We start from the raw sequence: 15,161 nt of genomic DNA, 5'->3' as shown, positions 1-15,161 counted from the left end.
GCTCTTTAGAAAATTCTTTAAAGCTGCACCTAAATGCATTTTTGATAGTTAAGGAAACATTTTAGATTATTTACAGCCAATAAAAAGAGCAGTTTTGGGATATTTGGGTTGCGAAAAACAGCAATTTTAGGTTTTTATCCCAGCAGTTTGACAGTAATGCACGTATAGATGTTTGTAATTTATTTAAAAAGTGTTAAATAAGCCACCAAATGTGCAGTTATCAAGGTAATAAGGTGCTAATATAGATTTATATGGAGCCCCTGTCTAGAGGATGGTAACACCCAGCATTTTGGGCTTATCGGCGGCTTTTATCTCATTCAGAACACATCTGTAAATGATTTATTAATCACGAGTAAAGCAATAATTATACCTTATTCCCTTTTTAAAAAATTCCTTATAGGAAATCGGTGTCTAAACCTGTTTTAGACCTGCAGCAATCAAAGCTCCCCACACACTCTGATTTAGAGCACATGCATTCTTTAGCGTCATCTGATCCGTGCATCTCTCAGGATCCCACCTTCCTCCGTCTACTCCTGTGGTCCAATAGATAAAGTGTCACCTTGTTTGATAAATGAAGGGCAGCGGTCAACACGGGCTCTTTTAACATGACAAGAGCCGAGTATTGGATCTGCGATGCCCTGGATACAGTCAACATAAAAACATATCGAATGGCATTCCTCGCCACATTCCTCTCAATATCAAAAGGTGCGTATTTGAGGATATCCTTAGTGCGTTTACGCCTGTGTTTGCGCCCCTGACCCACTGGGGGCCAGCGCAATAACTTTGGACTCCCTCCCACTGCATCTCGTTGCAATGACCACTCTCAGTTTTTATTTAGCTGGGTTGTGTGCCTTCCCAGTCCAGCCGCTTTTCAGATTCATTTCCAGGTAAACACAGTGTGGCCAGCCACAAACCTGCAGCCAACAGGCGTTGTCACAGCTGTGGCAGATAATGGCAAGTCCAAACTCCAGCCCGGCTCTGGAATGTTTACTGTCACCACAGGCAAGTTGGCAGCAAACATTTTTTTTTTTTTCCAACACTTTCCAAGAGGAAGACTCTCTCGTTATTAATTTTATTTTGATGAATTACATGCTTAACCTTTTGCCCTGCGCTGTTTTGTGTGACACAAAGACAACAGACATTCATAAGTGGATCTTTTAATTTCAGTTGGGAAAACAAAAAAAAAAAGATCCTCACTTTGAAAGCTGAAAGTTAACACATTCCCGCCAACAACTCCTGGGTGTTTGAAGGAATGTTCCAAAAGTTCCGCCTTCGTCTCACGGAGCAGAGATCGGCCCGTTTCCATCCCCCAATCTGCACCCAAGAAAACCTCCCAGAGTCACTTTAGGGCCTCGCTCATGTAGGTGCTGTGCTTTCACTTCTTTAACTGAGTCATTAAACTTTCACCGCTTAGTGGTTTTCCCTTGTCATAACCAGTAAAGGAGCGAAAACCTGAAGGCGTGAAATGCTGATCATCACGGAGGCTAATTGATCAAGAGAGAGGCGAATGTAGCTGGAGGTGGTCGCACCGTTAGTCTGTCTGCTGAAGGCATTTATTCTCTGGAATATTACAAGAAGACAATGAGCTGCAGTGTACTGGGTGCTCGGAGTCATCTTTGTGACACTGTTGTGGTTTCCGTTGTATTTTTCAGGGTTGTGAAAGCTGGGAATGACAAAGCAGTTAGTTCATGTTGCAGCATGAATTCAGGAGCCGAAAATCACGATACTCTAACTCATGTGTTGAAATTAACAATTAAAAAAAGAACTTTTTAATGCATAGATATTGCAGATTAAACTCAAGTCAAGTGATATTAATATGGCCAAGTTAATACTACTGAAGCTGACCCTTGTGCTTTACAAATGAGACGTATAATATGAACACTACACACATACCTGGACTGTTTAAATGTTAAGTCAAGATCTCACAATATTAATGAATTTAATAACACTGAAAGATTCTCTTCAAACAAGCAGTGGAGAGGAGGAACTCTGTTTATACATGAAGAGGGCTCCAGCAGAGCCAGGTTCAGGTAAGGAGACGTCTGCTTTCACTGAGTCAGGTGAGGAGAGAACGGAGGAAGAAAATCTGTTGTTCATGAGATCAGCCAAAGCATAAAAAGAAGCTAATGGATGTAGGAGTTTAAACTGTCTGGACTTTTGCTATAAAGCTGCTGCTCACTTCACAAAGGCTTAATGGAGACGGGTTCCAGGTAACATAACACAGATAATTTAATCACGAGTTGACTGTGCAACACTTAAAAATGCTCTTTTTAAGTGTTGCACGTAATGTAAAGAAACATTTTTTAAAGAACAAACAACCAAACCTCACTGAATGGTAAAAGGAAACAAAAAAAAACATCTTTATGCTTTATCCATTTGTGTTTTATTGCACAACTGCACCCTAATATTTCATCATTCAGGAACCGTGTAACCGTTTAGCACAATTAAATCAGAGTTTAACGCAGTGAGTTTGGATTTGTGCTGTTTCTAATTTGTTGTTTTGGTTGCAAGTACATTGTTGTACATTATCTTGGTGTGTTTTAACTGTTTTACAACATTTAAATATCATCTCTTGGCGATAACCTCAACATTTTCTCTTTGCTGACACAGTTTGTTTCTTTCTGATATTAAAGCCATTCAGTTGTGCAACACATTAAAAAGAAAATCTGATGGATGTTGTTTTCCAATACTTTGGCTTCAGTGTGATTCATTGCACCGACAAGCCAAACAGACATCAAGGAGCCCGTTCGATACTGACTGATGTCCCTCTGTAGCCCTGGAGAGATGTTGCCCAACTTTTTTTTTTTTTTGTGCCTCATGTGAGAGGGTAAAGAGGGCAGTTATTGTTGTGGAGTGACATGCACATGATACACCAGGAGGGTAAATAAGAAATAGAAAATAGGGCCATAGAGCAACTGAAATAAGGCCCCAGATGAAGTTTTTGTTTTTGACTAAATCCAAAATGTGACCTTCACCCATGTGAGAGGACTCGGGCAGGTTGATGATTAACTGTGGAATTAGCAACATGTCTCATTCAGGAACACAATGTCATGCAGGTCAAGGACCATTTTAGAATGGTGACGATTTCTGTCTGTAATTATGAAATGACCACGTTGAGTGTTTTTATTCCCAATGCATACAATAGATGTACACTTATTATAAAGAAACAATCAGTTTTTGGGTAAGTTTACACACTAGTGTAGAAAGTATCCTTATTTTTTCCCCAAATTCAAAAACACCACAGATGCTTGTGCAACCCTCACAGTCATGGATCTGCTGGTATACGTGCGCACAGAGGTGTAGACATTTTGGCCCTATTTTTGTGTACTTTTATGCAACAGGAGCACGTGTGAATATGCAGGAAATTGGTTTGCATGAATTTATTTGTATTTTAAAATATGAACTTAAATGCATGATTCATGGATGCGTTTATTGATATTTTACATCAGCCTCATTTATTGCACATAAAATTCCACACATACATAAATGTGAGGTGGTTGTTTGTTTTTAAATGCTTCATCACAATTTGAGGGACTGTGGTTTTAATTATTGAAAATATAAAAAATAAACCTCTTGTGTTGACTGAGTCCAGCCGAGAAAGCGCAGATTTTGACCATCTCCAGCTCTCCGCCGGTGCAATCCCAAATCCTCAAACACACAGAGCTTTTTCTCATGATCTCATTTCCAAGTTAAGCAGACTGTGTTAGTCCCTCGTCAACACGACAGGTTTACTCGCCTTTACTAATGGGGCTCTATACTGATAGTTATGCTCTTGCGTAAATATGCAGTCAAATAGATGTACAACTACCGACACGTGGCTGGCACCGCTCTGCAGCCTCACCTTGATGTTTGTGTCATACAAATACTGTACGGAGGGTTTAGTTTTTTTTGCGAGCATTAAGGGGCCCTCAGCACTCCGGGCCTTACCCGTCTGCTGCTGCTGCTGCTGCTGCTGCTGCTGGGCCGGCACACTGAAACATAAACTTAGAATATTCAAAACGTCTCACAATAACCAATATAAGCGTTCCTTTTACGCACATCCTTTTACGCACGACCTTTTACGCACATATCCGGGCCTATATTCACTCCAGCAAATAAAATGTGGATAAGACAGTTTGGAGTTTGATATTGCTGCATCCCTTTTAATTATGACTTTAATTATTTTTGCATCTATTTGGTGCCTCAAACTCCCCAAAAGAAATAAACAAAAAATTCTCTATTTTATTATGTTTCACGGGTGTTTGAAAACTGCCTCATGTGCCACGAAGCCAGTTGGATTGAACACCCGAGAGAGGGCGCTCTGGAGCTACTCCTGCCATATTCAACACTAATTAAAACATTCAAAAACAGTCATTCAAGTTAAGAAATCAGGTTAAAACATTGGGGTTTTTTAAAGGCAAATATTGGCAAATTAATTTAGCAAAACACACTTTAATAGTGACAAAGTTGTGGAACCAAGAGAGTTTTAATTCAAACATTATGGTTTTAAAACTGAGGGAAAGCGATGGTGTTATTATTCTCTTGCTTTTTAAGTTTCATTGTCAAATGAAACCGTTTTAAAAATGCAGAAATAATTCGAATAGACACAGAAACAGACTCACAGCAGCTATAAGATCATTATTCTGGTCTTCAGGTTAACCCAGATGTTTAACACATATGATGTTCCACTTTACGCACAAACATTTGTGACTGAATTTATACAACAGAGGCTGTTAAATGTATGGAACATGAATTAATTATCGGTTTAAATATGCGTAAAAAACACTCCTTCATATGGATTTGGAGCGATAGATCAGCCTTTATCTCATTTATAACCGTTTTCGTGTTCTTTAGTGTCGCTGGTGTAAAATAATTAACAGTTATACGCGGGCTTAGGTTATAAATTCCTTGAACGCAACGCAATAAAAATGGATTATGATTTTAGCTCAGCTGAAGTGGAATAAGCACGTTGGAGGATGTGCGTAATGAAAAAGCGCACCATGGAAAAGCTGCCAAACATTCCTTTTATAGTTCCCTCTCTTTTTTCCCCCCTCTCTCTCTCTCTTTTAAACCCCGGCCAAAATACAATAAGATTAGTTTATAATGAAGCTTTTCATATGAAACTGTTCTTTTCAGTCAGCGCAGGTGTACAATTGGGGTGGTGGTGGTGGTGAGGAGGAGGAGGAGGAGGGTGGTGGTGGTGGTGGTGGGGGGGGAAAGCTTGAGGAGTCTCACGCCTAGGTGCGAGGAGATTATTCAAATAGGGCCCAAGGCGTAGAAGTAGGGATTGGAGGCTTGCCTAGCGCACAGAGCTATATCACAGCGTTAACAAGCAGCACGGAGCGTCATTTGAACTCCAGTCACTGACAGACGCATTTCACGGCTGGCTCCATACACCACACATGCGCCAGTCCTCGACGAAGGGACACACCGACGACCTAAATACACTCAGTGGTCCCCAGTCACCTGCTATTAGAGAGACTTTTGGCTTTTCCTCTGCTGGGAGACGCTTTGTAAAAGTCCTCCATGATGCTTGGAGCAGTTAAAATGGAAGGACACGAACACACCGACTGGAGCACCTACTACGGAGAGCCCGAGGTGGGTACCTTAAATATATATTTTTTTCCGTCTAAAGCCGATCCCATTTTATACAACTCAATATTAGCCCTGAGATAATATTAACTTTGTGATCAAATATTGACTTGAGGCGCCTCCAAATCCTCCCCCATCTCCACGCAGCGCTCTATCCTAACAAAGTTGCTTGACATGTAGGGGGGGAAACTTTTCTCTCGGATAATAATTTCATAAGTCTATAGGTGTCTTTACTAAATCAGATGATTATTTTTTTATTTTTTTGTCACGTTTCCTCTCAATAAACATCTGTACTGTTTGAAGTTGGGGAGATTGATTCAAATATTTGTGTTGCAGGCGCTGTTTTCGTGTGAGCACAGTCTTATTAGGTGTAAACATTTACATCGACATTGCACATTTTTATCAGATTATTTAACTTTTTTTTTTTACTCCACACACTAGCGGGATTACTTACAATATTTCTGTGATTTTAATTTTTAACGCTGTTTCGTGCGGAAGCCACTTCAGCCTTTACGAGCCACTGCGCATCAAAAATACGCAGCTGTCTTCTAATTATTTGAACTCAGTAATAATGAAATGATTTTCTTAGGATTAGATAATATGTGATCTCTGTGTTTAGTAATTACACCTGCGTTTAATTCGTGTCTGTGTGTGATGCCAGTGCCTCCTGAAACTCATGAATGCCTCTTTCCCCTCATTGACAGTGTTACACCTCGGTTGGCAACATGAACACGGGCCTGGGAATGAACTCGATGAATACCTACATGAGCATGTCCGGCATGAGCACCACTGCCAACATGACGGCCAACTCCATGAACATGTCATACGTCAACACGGGCATGAGTCCCTCCATGACCGGCATGTCACCGGGCACCGGAGCCATGAACGGCATGGGCGCAGGCATGACGGCCATGAGCGCCGCCCTGAGCCCCAGTATGAGCCCCATGACCGCGCAGCCCGCGTCCATGAACGCCTTGACATCGTACACTAACATGAACGCCATGAGCCCCATATACGGACAGTCGAACATCAACAGGTCCAGAGACCCTAAGACCTACCGCAGGAGCTACACGCACGCCAAGCCCCCGTATTCCTACATTTCCCTCATCACCATGGCCATCCAGCAGTCTCCCAGTAAGATGCTGACACTGGCCGAGATCTACCAGTGGATAATGGACCTCTTCCCCTTTTACCGACAGAACCAGCAGCGCTGGCAGAACTCCATTCGCCACTCTTTGTCGTTCAATGACTGTTTCCTCAAAGTGCCCAGGTCTCCGGATAAACCGGGGAAAGGCTCCTTTTGGACTCTCCACCCGGACTCCGGGAACATGTTTGAGAACGGCTGCTACCTGAGGAGGCAGAAGCGCTTCAAGTGCGAGAAGAAGATGACCGTAAAGGATTCCGGCCGCAAGTCGGGAGACGGCGGCTCCTCCAACAGCAGCTCCGAGAGCTGCAACGGCAACGAGTCCCCGCACTCCAACTCCTCCTCCAGCGAGCACAAAAGGTCCCTGTCGGACATGAAGACGAGTCAGGCCCTGAGCCCGGAGCACACCGCCGCCTCCCCGGTGACGCAGGGGCAGCACCTCATGTCTCAGCATCACTCGGTCCTCGCGCACGAAGCGCACCTGAAGCCGGAGCACCACTACTCCTTCAACCACCCGTTCTCCATCAACAACCTCATGTCATCGGAGCAGCAGCATCACAAAATGGACCTAAAGACTTACGAGCAGGTGATGCATTACTCTGGCTACGGCTCCCCCATGGCCGGAGCTCTTTCCATGGGCTCCATGGCGGGGAAAGCCGGCCTGGATTCTTCATCCATACCTGACACAACTTACTACCAGGGCGTCTATTCCAGGCCAATCATGAACTCCTCATAAACTCTTGTCCCCCCCTCCGTCTAATGTGGACTTTCTTCCCATTCGATTTGTACATTTGTAAAAAAAAAATAACAAAAAAATATAGACTTTGTGTACAATATGTATTTCAGATATTTTTGACGTTTCCCACCGTTTTAGTTGTCGAGTTTGTTCGTAGCCTAATTATTTTGAGAGAGGATGTTGATAATAATAATTAAAGTAATGATAATGTGACGAGATCTGTTCAGAAGTCGGCTTCAAGGTTGGACCCCAAAGACAAACAACAAGTTGCTGTATAATAGCCTACATCTGCATAACTGGATTCCTAAATGAATTTAAATGCCTCGCAAGGATTTGTTCAATCATTTGTGTAATTCCTATTTATGGCTTGTATATGTGTATTCTTGTAGTGACAAGAACAGAATCTATATTAAAGTGTTATTGGTTTTGTTTTCTGAATATGACGGTGTAATTATTATCATTACTATTATTATTATTATTATTATAGAATTCTCAGTAGTAGTAGATGAATTAGTGTCTCCACCACTATTTGTTTTTTACAGCATTTTGTTCCTTTTTAGGATGCACATACATTTTTAACGGAATATATCACAACTTGTGGGCAGATATATTTAATATTAAAAGGAAAAAAATAATTTAAATTAGGTTCCATTAAAATACACGTTCAACTTAAAAATATATATATTTGTGAAGGAGAAGGACCAGCTATAAACTGTGCTTGTTTTTCACTTAGACGTGGTTCAGGCGTGCGTAATTACGCACACGAATTCCATGTGAGCGCATGAAACAAGTTTCACACTATTTATTTTTAAATTTCTGGAATTTATTCATACCCATGTGCTGTGCTAATAAGGCTCATACTTACAGCTGGGATTAGTAGCTTTGCTGGATAGAACCGGGAACAATGCTCTCAATTTGTCTCCCAGGAAATGTAAACAAAACAAATACATGCTCATTAATCCAAAACACAAATTGAGATATTTATGGAGGAAAAAAGGGGAGTTTGTTTAACACATCAGCAACTTTGTACGATTTAAAATTAAAGTTTTTATTTTTTAAAAAGTACAATCCAGAGAAGAATTTTAGAAAGAAGAAATTCTGCTCCAAGTGTGTTTCTTGCAGAAATTTTAGCAATTAACAGCCAAAGCGCGCTCAATTTATTCTGGCTAATTCTGCAGCCTGCATGTGTGGGAAGAGTTGGTCACATAATACACATGTTTTAAATGAACCATTTAAATTCCCACACATACATTATGAGTAAAACTGTCACTCAAACACCGTGCAGGCCTGTCAGTCACCCATGTTCCACACATAAACAGCCCCTCTGTCACACCAACACACACACACACACACACTGCAAAGTTTAGATCAGTGAATAAGATTAAGTGTCATTGTCACATAAAACAGCCTCCCGTGGCGCAGGAGAATAGTTGGTGGAAAAGGGGGCTGATTTGGCAACAGAGCCGCCTGAATGTGCTGCTCTAACTTCTCTCCCCACAATCTGGGGGTCCATTGTCTACTCCCTATTTTTAAAGTAGTCGGACCCTCCCCTCTTGTTAGATAAGATAGTTGTCGTCCAAATGATTCCAACAACTCCCCTCCTGCCATGCTCCTTCCCCCTGCTGAGCTTCAAATCCAAGGCCGGGGAGAGTTTGGGGACATTTCTGCTCTCCCCTTATAACCAAATGACACCCCTTCGACTTCTGAACACGTAGGGCCTAAAGTGTGCGTTTATTCTCCAGACCCTCTTTACAGATCGTACTTTAAACAGCGTGATCTGCGAATAAACAAAGCCAGTAAACAATAGAGTGGAGGCTATGCCCACATATAGGAAGAGTACACACACAAACCAAATTGCACAAGTGTAAACTTTGAATAGGACGCCGCAGCTCTGTAAATTTACACAGACATTAAATTTCGTTCTATTCATTTTAGACATATAATGCTAAGCTGATTTTTTTTTATAGCACACTGATCGATATCTCTGTAAAATAATCATTTTTTTAACTAGCGGGGCAGTGAAATCTTTGCTTTGTGCTAAAGTCAACAGTGACAGAGTTTGAGCTCAAATAAATGCCGTGATGTCTGGAGCCCTTTGCAGAAGGCAGAAGGCGAGCTTCTACAATGGGCTCCTGTGTGGCTTGCCAACAACAAGCACCGGCTATTTTGCACAGGTATGAAGTTTTTTGATTTTTATATAACGCTCTCTTTCTTAAAAACCTTTATTATTTAGCTGCAGGGAAAAGAGACGCTTTTAATGGCCATTCCCCGGGCGTGCACGCAGAGGGGGGGTTTTCCGCACAGGCTGATATCCTAAAAATTCATGAGAAAGGAGACGTATTGGATTTCACGACAGGGTGGTGCAAAAAGCTGAGGGGATCTGCAGGTTGTGTGATAGAGGCTGCTGCAAGTTTCTGTGTCTTCCGAGTTGCATGATGATGGAGAGATGCTGCTGCACAAGAACTGACATGTGATTTATTTGATTCATTGTTAAAATATGTTCCTTTTTTCCTTTTTAAACAAAACGATCGAAGCATTGATGTGTTGATAATTCCTTTTGTTTCCATTGCTGGACCAGTTGGAAAAAACAAAAGCATCTTTAAAAATAGATGAGCTCTCTGGGAAAAAATGTAAAAATTGATAAGTTAAGCATGGAAAAATTGTGATGCTTTAAACCGGGAAGCAGCACAAAATATCGGATCTTTTCATGTGTTTGGAGACAAATGAGGCTCCATGTGGATGTGATGACTTGCTAGGATGATTATTTCTTGCAGTGTGCGGCTGATTGATATCATTGTTGCTGCACTGATGTCATGAACGGAGCTTTTGCTGCAGCGATGACCCTGCTGCTGCTGCTGCTGCTGCTTTTATTTTGGACCGGGTCTATAAAATCGATTTAGATTGATTTATTTCTGCAGGTAGCCCATATTTTAATAAGCAGTTCTCACATATACATAAAGCTGGTTATAGCTTTGATGACTGGGGTTTGGATTAAATTAATTTCATAGGCTGCAGGATTTATTTTGATCCAGAAACTGGAAATCTTAAATGCGTAAAAGCAATGCGCACTGACAAATCCTTTAATTTTTAAAATATGTTATCGTGATTTATAATAATAATAATAATAATAATAATAATAATAATAATAATAATAATAATAATAATAATAATAATAATAATAATAATAATAATAATGCACTTATGCCTTTACAGTATAAACTAATGTTCAGGAGGTCGTATTTAAATATTGAATAGCGAGTTCTTCTAAATCTTAAGCAGATGGAGAGTCCTCCAAAAACGTCCCCAGGCCTCTTGGAGCTTTACCGGTTCAAAGGTATCCAACCTCCAGCCTGTCAGAGGCCACCTCGGTGCACCTTTTCCTAACTTTAACACAGGCGCCTCCATCAGATACCTCTGCAGCTCCACCATGGACGAGCACATCTGTTGTTATAGCAACTGAATAAAAGGATGGTCCGGCCTGTTGATCCTTTTTTCCCCTTCTTTACTCCGCTAACCTAATTTCTCTGCATTTCTTCAGTTACTATTTGCATATTTTCTGATTAAGGCCTGAAAATCAGACCTTCTATTTTTTTCAAAGACACAATGCGTCCTTTTATTTTCTTGCAGCCTCTCTAACTCCGGCTACAGGCCGTCATTAATAAAATGTGTTTCAAAAATAACTGTCACAAGCAGGCAGGCATAGAAGCAAGAAATAATACATATAATAATACATATTATCTGTTAATCACAGTTCAGCTTCTTTTTATCTGTATTGCAGCAACAATAGGCGCTTTTTTCCTTTTATGTCTTTAAATAGTATAATTGTAGGAGACCTTTAAAGTGAAGCATTTTCCCTACAGCGATGCATTTTAATGCCGAGGCGAGTTTGGGCCTCTATTTTCTAGGAATGACTCAGTACCCTATAAGCCATACGCGCATCCACCCATGGGCGTCAACTGGCTGTAGCAGGGTAATGGCACTGCCACTCAGAGCAGCACTTTAATGTAGGAAACGAGGAGGAATGATAATAAATAATAGTGAAATATTTTTGATGAGCACCGCAGTCAGAGGAGCGAACAGGCGGATCTTTTTTTTTTTTTAGTGATCCACTAATAATAAAGTCGGCTCGTCGGTGCGCGCATGAACATCAGGTGGAGCGTTATTTCAGGGATGGCGTTGCACACAGCAGGGCGTCTGGCGCACCTTGAGGCGCTGCAGCGCTGCAGCCCCGCGGACTGGAACACCCAAGTAGATGTGTCTCCATGGCGACGGCGGGACACCGGTCCAACAAGCTGTAATTCTGTCTCAGCCTTTTGCAGGGGAGGGATCGTCCACACTAGCCCGACTTAACTCCTCTTTCACCAGAAATACTCCTAATCCCATATCTTAGCAAGGCAAACTGCCGTCCCTCAGTATATTAAAGGGACCACAAAGTCAAAACTGAAAGCCACCCAGGGTTTGTGAGCAGGTCCCGGTGCGCCGCTCCGCTGCCCCGTCCCGTCCCGTCCGTCCGTCCGCAGCCGCCGTCGTGCGCGTCTCCCGGTTCACTCGGCAGCCGGTGAAGAAAATCTGAGCGGTAGTTATTATTATTTCTATTTTGAGAAGCAGCGTGTGGAATTAAAAACAGAAGATTTTAATTCATGTAGGATCACATTTAGGAAGAAAAATTAAGCTCTGTATGAAAATATTAAAAACAAAAATGTCAGTTAATGTTTAAAAAATAATAATAATATTAATATTTTATCCTGTATTGAATGTGCACTGCAGGTCTATTGCCATGATGTCATTGCTGTCTGTTATTTCCTACTATTGGCAATTGTTTGTTTTTAAAATATATAATTTAGGATGAAGAAAATGTTAATTTAAAATAAAGTGAGCTGCGAGATCATTTCTAACCAAAAAAAGCAAATTCCACTCCTTCTCTTGTCATATCATCAGCTATAATGTACATTTATAGGTCTTATAGATAAATACATTTGCACATAAATCTACACATTTCTGCATCCTGATTTTTCCAGCAGCATGAAATAAAATAAAATAAAGATTAATACAACTAAAATTGCACCTTATATTTAGCAATATAATTATATGTGTGTGTAACTTTGTCTTGTAGCTGTTGGTAACTTTGCTTTTGGGTTTCAAAAAAGGCCTCAAATGCAAAGTTTAGGTTCAGCCTATTAGCTTAAATCCTCTCCTCTAAATGATGCTTTTAATAAATACAATGAAAACAGCAGAGAAAAAAAGTCCAAAACTGATCCTAAATTAAACTGGACCACATGCAGGTTTTAAAGGTATGAATTAATTATGTTTCTGTGATGGCCTTTTCATACAATTAATAAATGTCATTCTTTAAAATATATAATTTAAAAAATAAGCTCTCCTCACTTGCAAATTCTGCTTATTCTTTAAAACACTTGAGTAGCTATTTACATACATGTTTAATATTTGTTGTGCCTCATAGAGATTTAATATAATATGCAAGAGAGATTAGAAACAAACTCATGGAGAAGTGTGTTTTCCTGCTCATGAGCTGGAACATCCTTCTAGATATAATAATACAAACATACAGGCAAGATTTCATTTTGCTTTGGCCTCTAGTTTTCTTTCACTATTCCCTTCTTATCGTTGCTAAATAAGACACATTCCTCTTAAAATGTTGAAAAGATGGCTGTTATTTTGTGAATCTAAGTGTGCTGATGTGATGATGATGATGATGATGATGAAAAGGAGGATGTGTGCGAGACAGAAAGAGAGAGAGATGGACAGGGTGAGAATGCGGACGCTAACTGTGATGTGTCCGCACTCTTCTGACATGACTGTGTGACATTCCAGTGGAGGACTCCTTCATGTCCTGAGAGAGAAAGAGAGAGAGAGAGAGGGAGAGAGGGAGAGAGAGGTCCGTCAACAATGCCCATTGAGTACTGTGAGGCAGCAGCTGGTGGGACATGCAATGACCTAAAGGCAATCTATTCAGGCCAGGACGGGGTGCCTCTCACTACCCTGCTGCTTTTATACGGCTGGAAGTGGATGGATGGTCAGTGTTTATCCTTGTAAAGTATTGCAACACAGCTCTGTCATGGTGCAAATGGAAGAGGAGCAGTCTCCCCCCCCCAACCCCACCAAACCAATCAAGTTCTCCAAAGGGAACGAGCCGGGTTGGATATCAGGGGCGGTGGTCGAAGATCTTTTTTTTTTTTAGATAAAAAGGAGATGACCGTCAAAAAAAAAAGCTTTTGTTTCTCAGGAGCACTGGAGTGAGGCTCGGCCCCACGGTGGAAGGAGGAGATTAGCTTCTGAAGGTGAAGCATCCAGCAAAAAAAAAAGATAATAAAAGTGTGATCAACCATGTAGAAAGATATTCTAATAGTTGGAGATTACACATGCTCTAAATATGAAGTTAGGTGTTGGTCAGGCTGGCTACTGGAGGCATTTGTGTTTATTCATGCACTCATGCTTGTTGCCCCTCTTTGGTAATTCCACAGGCATTTCCCCAGCGAGTCTCATGCCTGTCTTTGTGATCAAACCTTGTTGGCAAAGCCACCATAAAACGATATGTCAGTCAGCGGTGGTAAAGGGACGCCTGCTTGGCTGTGATTGATCTGCCACGGTTTCTTTATTCCCCTCGAGACGCGATACCTCTCCAGGTTTTTAGATTCAGCTCTTGGCGGTGCTGATGAATAGTGCCACGTATAGCGCCGCATTACATCCCCCCCTCTTTTTTTTTTTGTTTTTTCAGAGCCATTTCCACCCAGTGTGGCACATTCAGCAGCACATGGCCCATAATGTGGAAGCCAACACGCTGCAATATCTCCTCACTTCCCCCTCAGCTCCAGTTCCAGGAAGTGAAGGCAGAGCGTTGCCAGCCAATCACAGCGAAGGACACCCAACTCATTAAAAGTTAATGAAACCTATAAACGTGGTGCGCCAGCGATTCATTTAAACCCCCAATCCAATCTCCTCTCCCAGCAAAGGCAAACAAGCCCGTGTGCCCCCAGTGCTGTCCTCGGAATAACAAACTACGGAATATTTTGTCCTGCATATGTTCTCCTATGCAGACATGTGCGCACTGATAGGCTATCTTACAATGGGACTTGTCCAATTTAGAGAATGCCAGAATGGTGTTCTGCAGGGGTGAATTCTGTAATCTGCATCCGAGTCGAATTTAATGCCTTTACTTTACACCGCGCCGCTTGTTCGGGAATGGCCGTGATAGATATGCCATTTCAACATTCATGAGAATCACTGACATTCAAATAATGTGCTCATTTTAATACCGTATAAGTGAGAGCCAAATCTGTGTGAAAACCCTCCGTATATACCTCCTCACGGTCAGGCGAGTGTCAAGATCTACTTTTGATCCACGCAGACAGACAAGGCCAAATGTGAAGCTAAGCTTTTTCCTTGCAGATAAACCCATGCCTCTCCGTCCAGCGTCTACTTCAGGATGCTCTCACCTCATAGCAACGTGATAACAGCCAATCAACAGCAATAAAGCGCCACCTTACTTAGTGTTGAAACCTAAAGAGTGGAACAAAATGCCCCCCTTGTCTTTCAGACTTCCATTTCGAGACAGCTCCTGTGCCTCATAGTGCTTCCCTTGGGGGATTCAAATTAAATTCCCCCCATGTATAGCGCCACTGTCAGCCTGCTAATGAATTCCCATACCCTGACTTGAATCAAATTAATCCCCAATTTAATCCCATATAAATG

At 41.5% G+C, this 15,161-nt stretch overlaps 1 protein-coding gene across 1 annotated transcript; it reads left to right on the top strand.

Moving 5' to 3' along the window:
- Positions 1–5,489: 5,489 nt before the first annotated feature.
- On the top strand, positions 5,490–7,878 carry foxa2 (forkhead box A2). The gene is made up of 2 exons (XM_008276856.1): positions 5,490–5,577; positions 6,276–7,878. The coding sequence occupies exons 1-2, from the start codon at positions 5,506–5,508 to the stop codon at positions 7,449–7,451; spliced, it is 1,248 nt and encodes a 415-aa protein (XP_008275078.1). The 5' UTR covers positions 5,490–5,505; the 3' UTR covers positions 7,452–7,878.
- The last annotated feature ends 7,283 nt before the right edge of the window (positions 7,879–15,161 follow it).

Source organism: Stegastes partitus, unplaced genomic scaffold (genome assembly GCF_000690725.1).
Source record: "Stegastes partitus isolate 25-593 unplaced genomic scaffold, Stegastes_partitus-1.0.2 Scaffold82, whole genome shotgun sequence".
Classification (NCBI taxonomy): domain Eukaryota; kingdom Metazoa; phylum Chordata; class Actinopteri; family Pomacentridae; genus Stegastes; species Stegastes partitus.
This window is presented reverse-complemented; position numbering and strand designations above follow the sequence as displayed.

Excerpts from the sequence above, each read along its gene's own strand:
- foxa2 (XM_008276856.1), top strand. The coding sequence starts at position 5,506 with ATGATGCTTGGAGCAGTTAAAATGGAAGGACACGAACACACCGACTGG. Across the intron at positions 5,578-6,275 it reads CCTACTACGGAGAGCCCGAG|TGTTACACCTCGGTTGGCAA; the intron begins GTGGGTACCTTA and ends CCTCATTGACAG.